General features: G+C 36.4%; 1 protein-coding gene across 1 annotated transcript in view; it reads right to left on the minus strand.

Moving 5' to 3' along the window:
- The window catches only part of LOC122815726 (tubulin alpha-8 chain-like), a 207774-nt gene that overhangs the window by 25752 nt on the left and 166678 nt on the right, over nucleotides 1-15344 (minus strand). The window contains exon 3 of the mRNA XM_044088478.1: nucleotides 13984-14132. Within this exon, the coding sequence (XP_043944413.1) occupies nucleotides 13984-14132 (149 nt within the window). The remainder of the gene's footprint in view (nucleotides 1-13983; nucleotides 14133-15344) is intronic.

Consider the following 15344-nt stretch of genomic DNA (forward strand, 5'->3'; position numbering starts at 1 on the left):
AAGAAGCTAAGAAAGGAGTTTCAATGGCAAAGAACAGGGCATCAGAGATACTCTACCAACTTCTGGAAAGTGACTCAGTAGGTGGCACAAAGAAACTATAATAGCTTGCAAGGCAACTGCAAAAAGAAAAAAGATAGTCAAACACCCTTCACAAGGGATGTCAGCAACAACTTGCTCACCAGTCCGCAGGACATCAAAGGCAGGTGGAAGGAGTATTTCCAGCAGCTTCTGAATGAAGAAAACCCCACAGAAGCTGTACTGCCCCAGACACAGCCTATAATTACAGAAGAGGAGCCCACCCGAGAAGTAAGAACAGCACTGAAAAATGAAGTCAGGTAAACAGCACGCTCAGATGAGGTCACAGCAGATAAGATAAAGACACTGAGTGAGATGGGGGAGAAATTACTCCTGAGTGTACTCACAGCAGTGTGGAAAGAAAGGTGTATCCCAGCTAACTGTAGAATAAGCATATTCATGCCGGTGTACAAGGGCAATACAGAGGCATCAGCCTCCTGTCAGATTGCATGAAAGTTCTGGAGAGGGTGATTGATAAATGAATGTGCAGAATAGTAGAATGTAAGATGGGACATGAGCAGTTCAGATTCAGATCAGGATGCAGCACAACTCACTTGATGTTTGCAGTGAGAAAGATAGTTGAGAGGAAGCTAGAGATGAGTAAAGACTCCAGCTGGGCATTCCTAGACTTGCAGAAAGCATATGACAACAAAACTGATTTAGGCAGTGTTGTGGTGGTTCAAAGTCCCAGAAACATTAGTAGAATTAGTACAGACTATGTACAAGGACCCAATGACTTAAGTACGAATGGTGTTCGGTCTCACAGAGGGTTTCCCAGTGGGAATGGGTGTGCACCAGGGTTCAGCTCTGAGCCCACTTCTGTATATACTGGTGATGGACTACATTAGAAAATAGGTCAGAGAGGAAAGATCAACAAAGTTGCTGTATGCAGACAATGTGGCATTGCAGGCTGACTCAGTAAGAACTTCAGCAATGAATGGGGGAATGGCAGGCAAAAATGAAGGCACATGGGATGAAACTAAACACAGAGAAGACAGTGGCAATTGCAGCAAATTGGAGAAATCAGAAGAAGCTGAGAACTGAGATAGAAGGGGATAGTGGAACAGGTTAATAGCTTCAAGTATCTGGGAGGGGTGTTTGAGGAGAAGGGAAGTCTGAATGAAGAGATCAAAGCTAGAATCAGAGGGGCTGCAGCCAACTGGCATATAGTGTCAGGTACAGTGTGTGACAGAAGACTGCCAAAGAAGCTGAAAAGTGAGGTGTACAAAACAGTGGTGCAACCAGTACTACCGTATAGTACAGAAACCTGAGCAGTAAAGGCACAGCACATGAGGAAGCTAGAGGTGATGGAAATTAAGTGCCTGAGAAGGGTGGAAGGATGCACACTGTGGGACAGACAAAGAAATGAGGATATAAGAGCAGAAGCCAAAGTAGCTCCATTTGCAGAAAAGATAAAACAGAACAGATTTATGGTGGTTCAGATACATATGCAGAAAAGCAGAAGAAAATCTGGAGAAGATGATTTGGGCAGAAGAAACAACGGCATCCAGCAAAGAGGTGGATGGACTGTGTGAGACAAGATCTGCGACAGTCAGGCATGAGTGTCAAAGAAGGCAGGAGTGCAGCACTGAATAGAGAGATGGTGACAGTTAACATGGCACCCCGACCCCATGTAGAAAATGGGAAAAAAGGGGTTGATGATGGTGATGATGATATTGAGTATTCCCTGGTGTGAAAATGGGAAATCATGTGACATCACTGCCTCATGGAAAAGTCACTTGAGAAGATGTACTGCAATACCTTAATATGCATGTACATTCACATGCATTTATTTAAGTTTATTGACTGCAGTAGAGTCCTGATCACTACAGACTAACTTCAACCTCAACCCTGGAAAAAACAGACATAAGTACTACAGCACAGGACGTCACAGTAAGAAGAGAATATAAATACAAGTAATGCAGTAAACTTAAACTAGCAAACTGATTGTAAAAGTAGTACACAGTGCTGAAAGAGTATACTTCAAATACAAATAAAAGAATGTCCAGTACGTACAATGTATTTACAATACGTGCAGAAATATGTAAATCCAAAAAGGATTTGGCAGAAAGGAGTGGAAAAGGGAGAAAGGAGCAAGAAGGGGTACTACTTTGGGTGATGAAGAGATATGATGGTACAGAAGATGGTATAAAAAGTTTAGTAAGATTCCCATAGCAAATGGATACTATTTAGCAAAGTGTGTATACTTCTGTACATATGTTATTTTATAAACATGTCCTCTGAGTGCTCACTTGTTTCTAATCAATAAATGTTTTTGCTAAAAAAAAAGAGCATTAACATGGTCTATGTAGTCAGTTTAAAATGCTAAAAACTAAAAATCAAAAGCATCACAAAGACAGCAGTGATAGTAGCAGCAGCCAGAGGTATATTTATTTAGTGCTTTCACCCTCTAAATTTGAAGGACTTCTTCGGAACAAAAAAAAAGGATTTTACATAATTTAAAAATCAGCTCCAAATCACATGACACTCACGTTAAAGTAAATACAGAAAATCATATGCAAAACTTTACATTACATAAATTTAAAACTTTGCCCCTCTCCTTAATATTCTCTCAATAAAACAATTTATGTTAACGGTTTAATTCAGGCCAAGAAATTTATCAGCACATTTCTGACGTTTTGTTTCCCTGGCTTGTAGTTTACATCTGAAGCTTCTGCCTCAGTAGCCAGTACATTCATGATTTAGTACTGAAAAATAATATTTTTTTTACATTTCATAATTTAAGGTATGTCTAAACAATGCATTTTCTCTTTAATAGTGTAAATATGTTACTTCTTTTATCCTTTTAACCAATGCATTTTTGGTCTTCCCTACATAAAAAAATAATTTTATTTTAATGTAAAGTTTTGTTTATGGTTTTGTGTTTTCATTTTAGCTTGATTGTCATGTGATTTGAAGTTGCTATATAATAAGACATCATTTGTTTCTTGTCATGTGATTTGAAGTTGATATATAATGATAAAACATCATTTGTTTCTTAATTCTGAAGAAGTCTTTACATTCAAAGGATGAAAGCACTAAATTAATGTATTTTTACCTGTTGCTACTGTAATTACTACTTTTGTTTTTTAGTTTGTTTTGTAATTAGCATTCAGTTTGATATCAGGATTGTGCTTGCAATTTAAAATTCTAACCACTTTTAGCATTTCAGAGCATCTTGCTGCACCCAGAAGAATATTCAACTACTTTATCATATGCCAGTTTCAAAATAACTGTTGTTTTGCTCTTACACGCACACTATTAAAATACTTAATTCTGATTCAGAACACTCCACTGTCTATTTTTGGTCTTTTAAATAACCATGAATCACTTAAAAAATCACTTAAAACATGTTCACGTACTTCATTAATGTGGGGAATTTTTGTCTCTTTACTTTTATATAATACATAAGGTCCATTTTATCTTTGAAATATTGATTCTTCGCTTTGTAAAAAGATATTTCATTTAACATGCACATAACTCCTTGGTTTGCTTTTCTACCATCAGTTCACAAAAAATTATTTTGTTCACTGATGTCTGCTTTCATTCATAAACTGACTATTTTTAAAACAATACTTAATGTATATTACCATTAACTTACTCACTTGTATTGTTGCAATCAATAGTGCTGTTACTTCCTGATACGTGTTACTATAAATGCACTGTATATTGTTTTTGTCATAATATCTGACAAATAAGTCTCTTTCTAATTATTCTCTTATACAAATTTGTGCACTCTGTTATCCAAAAAAGAAAAATACAGTATGCGGGCATTAAAAACCCTTGTCTGTGCCACAGAATCACACTGTATACATTATTTTGTAATATAAATCATTGTAAAACATTTTTTTTGTTATGCACAACCTCTATCCCTTTTTATCAAAGTTATATTCATTCAGATGTTCTGCCATTTTGGGTAAGACCATATGTTTTTTGTCCACTGCCCCATAATGTCTCTTTCTGCATTTTCAAGTAACATCTGTTGCTTTTTGAACAGAGTCAGAAACTGCACACATTAGCTGAATTTGCTGCCGTCTGTTGTATACGAACCTTAATGTACATTCAGTTTAAAACAATAATCACAAACAGACCAGAGCTGTGATCCAAAGTATCTTTTATTGAAGATGGCTTCTTCTCAGATGATGTTGCCAGCCAACATATATGTGGCATTCTAAATGGCTTTGTGATATATTTCTGTGAGACCTTTTTACTGGTGGACAGTTTTGCAGAAATGGGATAAGAAAAAAAAAAGTTACATTTGTGACCCCAGATGAACTGAGGGTAACTTGCCTACATACCCAGTGCAGGGCCCTTCAACCCTTGAACACCCTTGAACACCCTTGCTTAATATAACAACCTCAGAGGTATCACAACACTGGGAGTTTGTATATTTTGACAAAATGGTCCTCCATGAAAAGGGAATCATTGAACCAACAGATAATGTTCTAAATGTTCTTGAACTGTTCATATGCTGTGCTTCTTTTGAGGTTTTACTTCAAGAAAAGGTAATACAAGGACTTTTTTTTAATTTTTTGCAGAAAGGGTAATGACTGAAACATCCTTTCTGAAGCAGCAGTAAAACCATGAAGAAATTGGGTAATGCAAGGGACAAAAAGGTCATTCTTATGAGCAGTAGAAAAATACAATATTACTTAAACAGGATCTGTAGCTTATCTCAAAGGTGGACAAAGAAAAAGATTCTATGGGGCCAGTGGTCCTTATCTGATGCCATAAATCAATGTTTTTATTGGTATTTGAAACATTAAATTGTTCTCTTTATTTTAATTCTCACACTCATGTTTTCTCCACTTTTTGGTTATTGTCAGCAGACAGGTGGTCAAAGTCAGGAGATGTGAATAAGTGAGCAAAGAGCTGTATCCAAGAGATTTGATTCATCTAATTAATGTCAGTGTGTGGAAGTGGGTGAATATAGTATTGGCTGCTGCCTGCAAGAATCTGATAATCATGTAAGTGTGACAACTAAAAGGGATGGAATGCAATATTCAAATATCAACAGCAACTCTTGGGAAGTGTTGGGCACATTTATAGCTCTAAAAGAGAAAAATGAAAACACCTGTACTCTATCCAGCTCATAAAATGGCACCCATCTAGCAAGGCTTAGCACCTAGACCTCCTGTGAGAGGGGCCAGCAGCAATCCTTTTTTTATTTTAATTATTTATGTTACTCCTTGTTCACCAGTCAGTTTTTGATATGGGAACACAGCAGTGAGAAGGTCTAGGTAATGGCAGAGTTAAAAGTAGGCAAGTGGAGATACAGCAATCAAACTCAGATCTTTCTCTGAAGAATAAAACATCTGCACATCTGTTAATCTAACAGTATGGTAGGGATACCATTAACCTAAAAGAACAGTATTCTAAAGTTTTATTCTAAAATAGAAAAGTGAAAGAAACTTGGTAGGTGTAAGCAATGCAAAGATAGATTAGTAGAACAGCAGAGAACCCTAGGCTGGTACACAGATAAAACAACAGTATTGTGACAGTGAAACACAGCCCATCACAGGCGGGTTTTTTTTCTGCAATTTGACTTCATATCAAGTACTACAAAACACAATGAAAATGCAAACTGTCTATTTTAAGGACTTATAAATTAGCATATCAATGAACAGGACTTTTAGCAAACATTTAAATTCTTACAAGCTCCCTAGTCTTAGTAACATAGTTACATTTAAACTTTATTTAAGAATAAGGAGTCAAACACTAATTTTATACAGATGCACTTAACTCTTAAGTAATTTTGGATGTTACATAAGTACAGCAAAACAAATACCACACTATTCCGTAATGTTGAGGAATAAATTTAATAAATTAAGTATTTAGCGCCTTTTGTACATAAATAATTAAAAACACTTCTTCAGAATATAAACATTACCTTATAGCCATCCATTTAATTAACAAATATAGTGGTCATGCAATCAGCCGCATAGTGTGATGATATTTTCAGCTTAAAAAGATTTTTAAAAACACAGCACTCAAAAAAAATCATCACAATTTAGCAGCATTCATCCTTAAAACATTCAATATAAATATACCATCATTCAGTCTTGGCTGTTCTCCTGTATTTAATCAAAGTTGCCAAATTAATTCATGCACTTCCAACATTTTCTGAAAGACCCACCACTTACATTCATATGTACTTGCTCTAACATAGTAAATACAAACTTTTTAAAATTCTTACAAAATAATGTGTGCCTGTATAAACTATTTTTGTCACGCTTCTTAAATATATTACCGACATATGCTCATAAATACATTTTCTGAAGGGGTGCATAGTCTTTCCCACATAAAATGCAAGACGCAATGTATAATCCGTGATGTATATGACATCTACAGAATAACAAGAAAAATGGCCCTTTTGCTGACTAATCATCCTGTAATTCAGAATTTTAATCAATGACTTCCCAGAAATCTTATCACATTGTCATCATGTTCCACATTTAAAAGTACCATTCACTTTACTTGTAGAACCTTAACTTCTGGTCTCTGAAATGTTCTTAATATTTTGTCTCCTTTTAAATATAAAGTTTGTTTTTTGTCTTAAAACTTTATTTAATTATATTGTAAAAAGATGTTCCATTGACATCTTTTAACTTCATTAACCACATGAAGCCGCGGTGGTGCAGTGGTAGCGATGTTGCCTCACAGCAAGAGGTTCTCCCGCTCGATTCTCGGCTGGACTGCCTTCTGTGTGGAGTCTGCATGTCCTCCCCGCGGTCGAGTGGCGTTCGAAAGACATGCGTAGAATGGGCGTGCCTTCGTTGAAGGTTGGGCGTCAAGCTGGCACCTCGGTACCCGTAAACAATCTACTGCCAATCATTAGTGTACCTGAGTTCCGCTGTGGCGACCTCTAACCAGGAAAAGCTGAAAGAAGAATGAACCACATGAAAATAAGTAAAAATCATGTAGTGTGCCAAACTCATTGCATTAGATGAATCATTAGGTTGCGTGAAAATGTCATCACACTACGTGGTTCATCGCATGTCTAGGTTTGTTACTTAAACTACATTCAACTAAAAAATTTATCAGAGCAGGTCTTTAGGATTCTCCAACCCCTTTCTCTTTGTTTATACTCTGATATCAGTCCCTGATAGGGAAGGCAGTCTCTAGCCTGCAGCCCAAATGTCTTCTTGGACTCTTCCCATTCCTTTACCTTTCCCACTCTGGTTATTTCCTCCCAATACCTTGGCTCCTTTGCCAGTTTTCTCCAATAAATTCCATGCCCATCTTACCTACTCTCTGTACCCCTAATTGCAGTCATCTCTATCAGCAAAATGTCCTTTCTCTTCATGTTGGATTAGTTCTTAGAATAGTTTCTGCTGCTTTACGAATATTATAGTTTTTACCTTTTTAATTTCTCCAAGTCTTTTGGGTTTCTAATACCATGACAGGAATGGACCCCATTCCTAAATCAAAGTACAATTAAAGTTCATGAAATTAGTATTGTTCCAATCTTTGATGTCACCCAGAAGTGCTCTTTGCAGCACCAGCAATGTGCCCAGTAATGACTCATTCTGGAATTAATATGGGGTGACATATATTGGTAACATGTCTAAATATGACTGTAGATTTTTTTTTATAAGACCTGTTGCTCCTACTACTACTGGAACGTCTGGGTATCTTTCTTCCACATTGCTCTTGTTTCTGTGTGCAAATCCTGATACTTTATGACTTTGTGTCTCTGTACACAAGACACTGTAGTCAATGGGTGTGGCGATTTCAATGATCAGTGCTACTTTTGTCTTCTTTTCATGGACCACCACATCCGGTTTCTGGATATATGTTATAGTCTGTATGGTTGTTGTTATTCTCCTTAAGTATCTACATCCAAAATCCCACTCTCTCCTTATTTCTTGAATTGCCCCCACCCCCATTTCATCACTGTTTCTTTCCAATTTGATTTAAAGTTTTACTGTGTAGCTGTAATATATTAATTCAAATCAGGTATAATCCTAAACTAGCTTGTATAAATAAATGCATCTCACTTCACCCTTGCCCTCTTCCCCTCCAAGATAAATTCCTTCAACTCTTTATTAATTATTGTCTACAATTTCTCTGGTTGATAAAAATATGCCTGACCTGTATATAAAATTAAAGGGACTACAAACATTTTCACTGCTTGAATCTTGCTATCCATATCCATAAACAAGAGTTTCCAGTTTCTCAGTTTTTGTATTATCTTTTAAGTCTCTTCATTTCCTTAGCTGTCATAACAGAATCCTTTTTATTCCATATTCCTAAACATTTCATTTTATCGTGTTCCCATAAATATGGGTATTGCTTGTCCAATTTGTATATGGGTACAGAGTTTAAAACATCTTCATTATATCCCAACAAAAATTATTTGAAACTGCTTCAAGATGTTCCACAACACTGAAATGTCCTTTTCTGGTTTTATCGGGTACAAAATAAAATAGTCTGGAAATTAAGCTACCTTTTCTTAGTTACCATGCCAATTATATCCTTGAATTTCTGGGTCCCTTCTTTTATTTTGTTTGCCAAATGGCTAAATATAAAGCAAATAACAGAGGGAATGGAGAACACGCCTGCCTGGTTCCTCTGTTCAGATACAACTTGTCAGAGAGGAACTCTCCCACTTGCCTCCAATCCCGCACATATCCTCTTAATTAACCTTATTATTGAATCAGGGAATGTAAATGCTTCCATCGCCCTACTCATAAAATCCAAGCTTACTCTGTCAAGATCCACCAACAACAATGGCATTTTCTTACATTCTGCTTCCCTCTGGTTTATCATTGTTTTATTAATGTTGTCAAATGTTTGCCTTCCCTCCACAAAACCCTGTTGATTAATATCGATCAAATTTATTTATTTATTTATTTATTTGGCAATGCCTTTGCCATTTTTTTAGCTATTACAGCCATAAATACTTTATAATCATGGTTTAAAATTAAAATGGGTCTAAATGAAGCTGGTTCTGATTAGTCTTTACCATCTTTAGGTATTAAAGCTACCACAGCTTTCTTCCAGGATGCTAGAGCTTCCCTTCCTTTTAAAATACTGTTAAACAAAATCATTCAGATCTTTATCACTTTCTATGCTCATAACTTCCAAACATCCACAGGAATACAATATATGCCTGGAGACTTTCCTGCAAATTGATTACACATCACAATTTTTATCTCATTTCCTCCTATCTTAACTGTTAGCTGTTGAGGCTCATCTACTTCTCACTTTGGCATACTTAAGTCTTCCATAAAATATTTCCATTTGTGCTTTTTCTTGATTTCCACATTTTTCTGCTTTACACAAATTTTCATAAAATTTCTGAAATATCTCTAATACCTCCATAGGATTTCTGGTTATTTTTCTTTGTTATATGCTCCCCACATTTGACAACAACTCCTTCTATGTTCTGTTACCCAAGATGTTGTGCTAAAAGTTTTTGTGCTCTGGAGTTATTATCAAAAAACAACTGTTTAACTGCAATCTTTCTTAACTCATGCATATTATCCAGATACTCCCTTATTTTCTGTTTATCACTCTGCAGTTGTGCCTCTTCTTGTTCTGTGAGTTTCCCCTTATTCTGCAATACTTTAATCTTTGTCAGCCCCTCTACATAATTATTGTTACTTCTTAGACATATCTCTTTATCTTTTATTTCTACCCTATTTTTAAACTCCACTTTCATTATACCTCACTCGCTAGCTCTACCATCTGAAGAAATTTCTATCTTCCCAAATATGTCTTGAATGATTTTTTACTACCCATTCCTTAAGTTCCTGTCTTTTTAACAGGTAGGTGGGGAAGTGCCAGTGTCTCATTTTTTTACTTCATGACCCTACATTTTTATCTTAGTTGATATTGGTGCATGATATGAAATAGCTATCAAATGTGTGTCAAAGCTTTCAATTAAATGCACATGCTTCTGTGCAATATAATTTCTGCCTAGTCTAGCCCAGTTATTGTACCTTGGGGAATAATATGTAAATTATCTCTGAGGTCTGACTAGTGAATTCATGACTTTCATGCCAAACGTTTTCATACACTTCCTCAGAAATCTAACCTCTTTTGTTATAGTTTGCCTTGTAGGTTCCCCAATACATCTTCACTGTTGCAAATCAAGTTCTAGTCCCCACTTATAAGCAATATTTTGTGCTGAAAGATGATTCTTTCTCCCCCCAAAAATTCAAACTCTATAATAACAATTTTAGCTGGAATATAAATGCATGGCAACATAATCCTCCTCCCTTACTACCAGAAATCTACCATTATTATCTTTGTATTATCTATTTCTCTTTTATCACTATTGGAGCTCCTCCAGCAATTTTTATAACTTCTCCCCTTTTCCTTTGTCCCTAATAATCTGCTGAATATTAATCCTGAAATCCTTTCTTTATCAAATTCACATGCTCACTTCTTTCCAGATGTGTCTTCTGTAACATTGCTATTTGCACTCTACATTTTTTAATATAATCTAATACCCTTACCTTTTGCCTACACCTGTGAGGCCATTCATACTCCATGATAATATGGATAGTGTAGCTATTAGGTTCATAGGTAGGTACTAGGCTATATGCCCAAGGTCCTAAGTAAGCCTAGCTAACAAGGTTCCCTAGCTTACGCCACCCAAGAAAGTTAATTTACTGTGCCCCTATTGAGCAGAGCCATAGAAGTGTTCCCCAGGGTGGATTTCTTATTTCCCATCCACTCATCAAGATTTTTCTTGAAGAGTGCTAATGAGGAACTTTGCTTGACATAGATGGGTAGCTTGTTCCAGAGTATAGGAAGTCTCTGGGACATGAATCTATCTCTCCAGCATGTCCTGTTTATTGTGGTGACATGGTTTAGGTCCCTAGAGCATGTAGAAGTCTCTGGGACATGAATCTATCTCTCCAGCATGTCCTGTTTATTGTGGTGACATGGTTTAGGTCCCTAGAGCATGTAGCTTGGAGGGATTAGGATTTCTTAAGGTGTAGCATGTACAACAGCTCTGGGTTTAACATAGCTTTATATGTTAGGCAGAGATCTCCTCAGAGTAGGCAATATGCTACATAGTCAAACTGGAGTTTTCTGAGACGGTCAATGTAGGACATTTGTTTGAGGCCAGTAATCCTCTTTGTGAGGTGCTTTTTACCAAAGGGGATGACAATGCACTTTTTGGCATTGAGCTTGAGGCTATGCCTCTGACACCAGGCATCTGTCGCAGTGAGGCCTTCTGTAGGATGTCCACATAATTTGGGGACTCAACTATGGCTCCCAGTTTGTAGTAATCTGTGAACTTCGTTAGTAAGAGGCCTTCTGTGTTAGCCTGTACTTCAGAGAAGTAGATACCAAACAGGAGAGGTCCCAGGACTGAACCCTGTGGTGCTCCACTTGTCACTGGTTTGAAGTCAGATTTGGAGTCTGCAACTTTTACAGTGTGGGTTCTGTCAGTGAGCCATTTGACAACCCATCTTGTGATGTAGGGATTTATACCTAGTTTAGTCAGTTTAGCTATAATTCCAGAATGGGGGATGGTATCGAAAGCCTTGGTGAGGTCAAGATAGGCTGCGTTAACCACCTCACCCTCATCTATGATAAGAAGTTATTGTTCTTACCCATTATGTATGACGTCTTTCTTAAATGTCTATTTCTAGCTTTTGTTTGGCAGGCTGATCCTTTTTACAGTTGTTTCTTGTCATCTCAATTTGAACCTATGTCACATTTTACAAGACTTATTTTAATGAAAATCCTCAAAAAACACCCCCCAGAACACCCCCATAACCTATTAACTTAAAACAAACACAAAAAAAGATGTAGGTCTTCAAATAATGAAATTGAACTGTTCTGATAGGAACAATTGTTCCAAACTGACAGCTGCACCCACAATCATTACCTAACCTAAAATTAAGGTTAACCATGCTATCGCAGATGTTACAGGCTGTGCTCCTATTTAAAGTAATTATTGTCTTTTCTTATCTTTATTCCCCTCCCACATATGAAAACCAGCCTGTATACTTTCAGAAAATATTAACTTTTAACCTTAAGAAAAAGCAAGCTGACTATCTTTAAATAAAACTAAATTATACACTATTTTAGTAAAAGCATTGAAGAATTTGGAAACCAGAAAATCTGCTACCTCTTATTCACTTCGAATAATTTCAAACTTAATTTTTACTAAGCTGTTTGTCCTTGTACCTTTCAGTTTTACTTTTCTCTCAGCAAACAATGCCCAGACATCTTGAGACTTATTGCCTTCACCTGTACTCAGCTTGTTTCCATGGAAACATAAGAACAGAATATACAGCGGCCATCAGCTGCAGACTTCTCAACTCACAGTGAACATTTATTTCCTAAAAGAAAACTATTCATTACATTCACAGTGGTCTCTTGTTTTTAAAGCCCAGTCACTTACACAAAAAATATATTATTAGATTAAGCCAAGGAAAATAATTTGATAATAATGCATCTTTACTAATACAGGTCTTGGCTGTTTTCTTATGACCAGATTTGAAACATACATATGATGTGTCCTTTCAAGTAGCACATCATTCTGTAAAACACCAGTCCAGTTACTTATTTGTGCTTCCATAAAATTAATACAGCCTGCTCCTTCCAGTTTCTCTGACACAGCAGAAAATCTCAGATTTTCTCCGTGTGCTTTGTCCTCTAACTCTACCATCTTTTGAAACAGCTCTTCTTGAGCAGTCTCATACTCAGCTAGCCTTTTCTTCATTTCAGCCTCTGACTTTTGCAGTTTTATCAATTCATCTGAATAGCTGTTTAAAGCTTCTTCCATTTTTTTTTCAGCCTTGTGTTGTTGGAATTGACATACCCCTTCAGTGTTTCATTTATTTTAATCAGCTCTGAGTATATTTGATTTATTTTTCCTCTAAAGTACCGGAAGCCACCACTTGTACCAAAGCTGGAGCTTGAACTGCTTTTTTGCTGAACAGCTGCAGGATTTTTCCCAGTCAGTGTTTTCTATTCACCTTTTCTGTTTGATGTTCTTTCTAGCTCTTTAAGTTTTTTTTTCTTCTAGCTCTAAGTTGTTTTTTTATTTTCTGACATCCAGGCAGTATACTTCCTAGCTAGTAACTGAATTTTACTAAAACTGGCAGAATCACTGGCCCTTGCCCCTCAGTTTCTTTTTTTCCACACTGGAAGTTAAGCTGTTGATCATTGTGTAGCCATCTTAGAAAACATCAATTCTAACAATTTTTTGATCACATTTTGCACTCTTTGTAGATACTCCCTAACACTCTGCTAAGAGTGGACTAAAAGACATTCAGACACAGCATCAGATTACAAATAGCATCCATTCTTGAAGCAATAAGACCAATAGTGAAATGAAACAAGCCACATCACAGGATGTGAATTAGTCTGTTCTGCTGAATGACTAGACAAATATCGTGAGATAAAAGATCAATACCAGAGTAATCCAGCACCTGTCAGAACTATACAAGGAATACCTCTGAAGTGCTCTGTTGCATCCTAAAGGTAGATAGAGAATTTTACTGGATTCATTGCTACTTCTGCTTTAGCTACATTAACAGCAAAGCTAGAAAATAACCAGACTAATGAAAATGATCAGTAATTGAATAAAGTAATGGCACAAATCTACATTCTGTACATAAATGTTTACGCAGGTATGGTATGTGAGGTTAGTGAACTGGTTGAAAAAAAAAACAGCTTAAGTGCAAAAAATAGATTAAAATGTGCCCAAAACTACATTCAAATGGTCTATCTACTTCTTAAGCAATTATGTTTCAAGCCACAACCTGCAAATTTGTATATCTGCTTAATGAATTCTCATTTAAAAAAAATGCTTTCTAAATTTATTTGAAAGAGCCTGTTACAATAAAATGTATGCAGTGCTTTTAACTGCTGAATGTTTTGGGAAAGCTTTTGGAAAATTTATTCTTTCTTTATTAACAATCTGGCACTCACCAGCTTCCGTACACGGTCCAGGACCTGGTCAATAATCTCTTTGCCCACTGTGTAATGGCCCCGAGCATAATTATTAGCTGCATCCTCCTTACCAGATATCAGCTGCTCTGGATGGTAAAGGTGACGATATGGTCCAACTCGAATTTCATCTGAAAAGAACAAAAGCAAAAATAGGAGTATTTTAGTTGTATAATTTCAGGTTCTGTTGTTGGTCTGGAAGTGCACAATCAATGACTTTCTAATTTGGCCAGTGTAACAGCCACAAAAGTATGTAATGGTGCTGCAAATCAGAAAGGGACTAGCATAAAACTACACCAGCTAATATCAAGCTAAGAAGGCTTACCCCACTATGATCAATTGCCTTCCCAAGTGCTTTATATGACTACGAAGATAATTACAGTTAATGGCATGAGCATGTTACTGGAGGAGAAGGGTGCCCTCTCTCCCTCTCATTCTCTCTCTCTCTTTCTCTCACTCTCCAAAGTACAGTTTTATTTTACACGAGTTCATCAAAATGACCTTTTGTGGTCTTTGTGTATTTCATAGGTTATTACCATGTTTGAACAAATTCATTTAAAAGAGGACAGCTTTAATATTAGGTGACACAAGAAGAACAGAAATATTAATGTTTAGGTAGTAATATTATTGTAAATAAAAACAACAAAATATTTAGCTATAATGAATCGTTCACAGTTTTTAAGATTGGAGAGCAAATAAACAAGGGTACACTATCCTGGTCACTTAGCTGCTGGGCTAAAATGTGTAAGCAGCCAAAGCATTACTTTAATGGGGAGGTAGGCTTAGATTTAACTGATTTGTAAATGGTTCTACATTTGTTCTATTCCTTAACAGGGGTGTGTATATGTAACATCGCACTGAAGATTTTGCCCAATATATTTTATTTCAATGACATGCATATCTTATCCTCTGTCTGCATAGTTATAAACTGCAGGATAATTAAAAAAATGTTTTTCAAACTTTAAAAATTTTAAGTTATAATCTCTTCATGAAGGAGACGTCCTTCAGCTGAAGCCAGTAACTTTCAGACTCCTGCTCTTCAGTATCCTCTTTCTGAAGTTTGTAAAAATGTGTATTGTGCCAGGTTTATTTTTATATCAACACTCGCATCATAATGTCTGACTTCTGACATGAACTCCATTTTGGTTATGGGATTGACAGGACTATCCCGCTATAATCATAGAACTACTCACTGAACTAAGCCTGTGGTAGAGTAAAAAGTATTATGCTCCATAACTTGTCAAGAACAGTTCATATTGTCAACCACCAACTCCTTCTAAGGAGGCTTTTTTCCAATGTACTATCAGTAGACACTACCCAGTGGTTCAGTTGCTACATCAAAG

This window comes from Protopterus annectens, chromosome 11.part0 (genome assembly GCF_019279795.1).
Source record: "Protopterus annectens isolate FY-2018-M chromosome 11.part0, PAN1.0, whole genome shotgun sequence".
Lineage (NCBI taxonomy): Eukaryota > Metazoa > Chordata > Ceratodontiformes > Protopteridae > Protopterus > Protopterus annectens.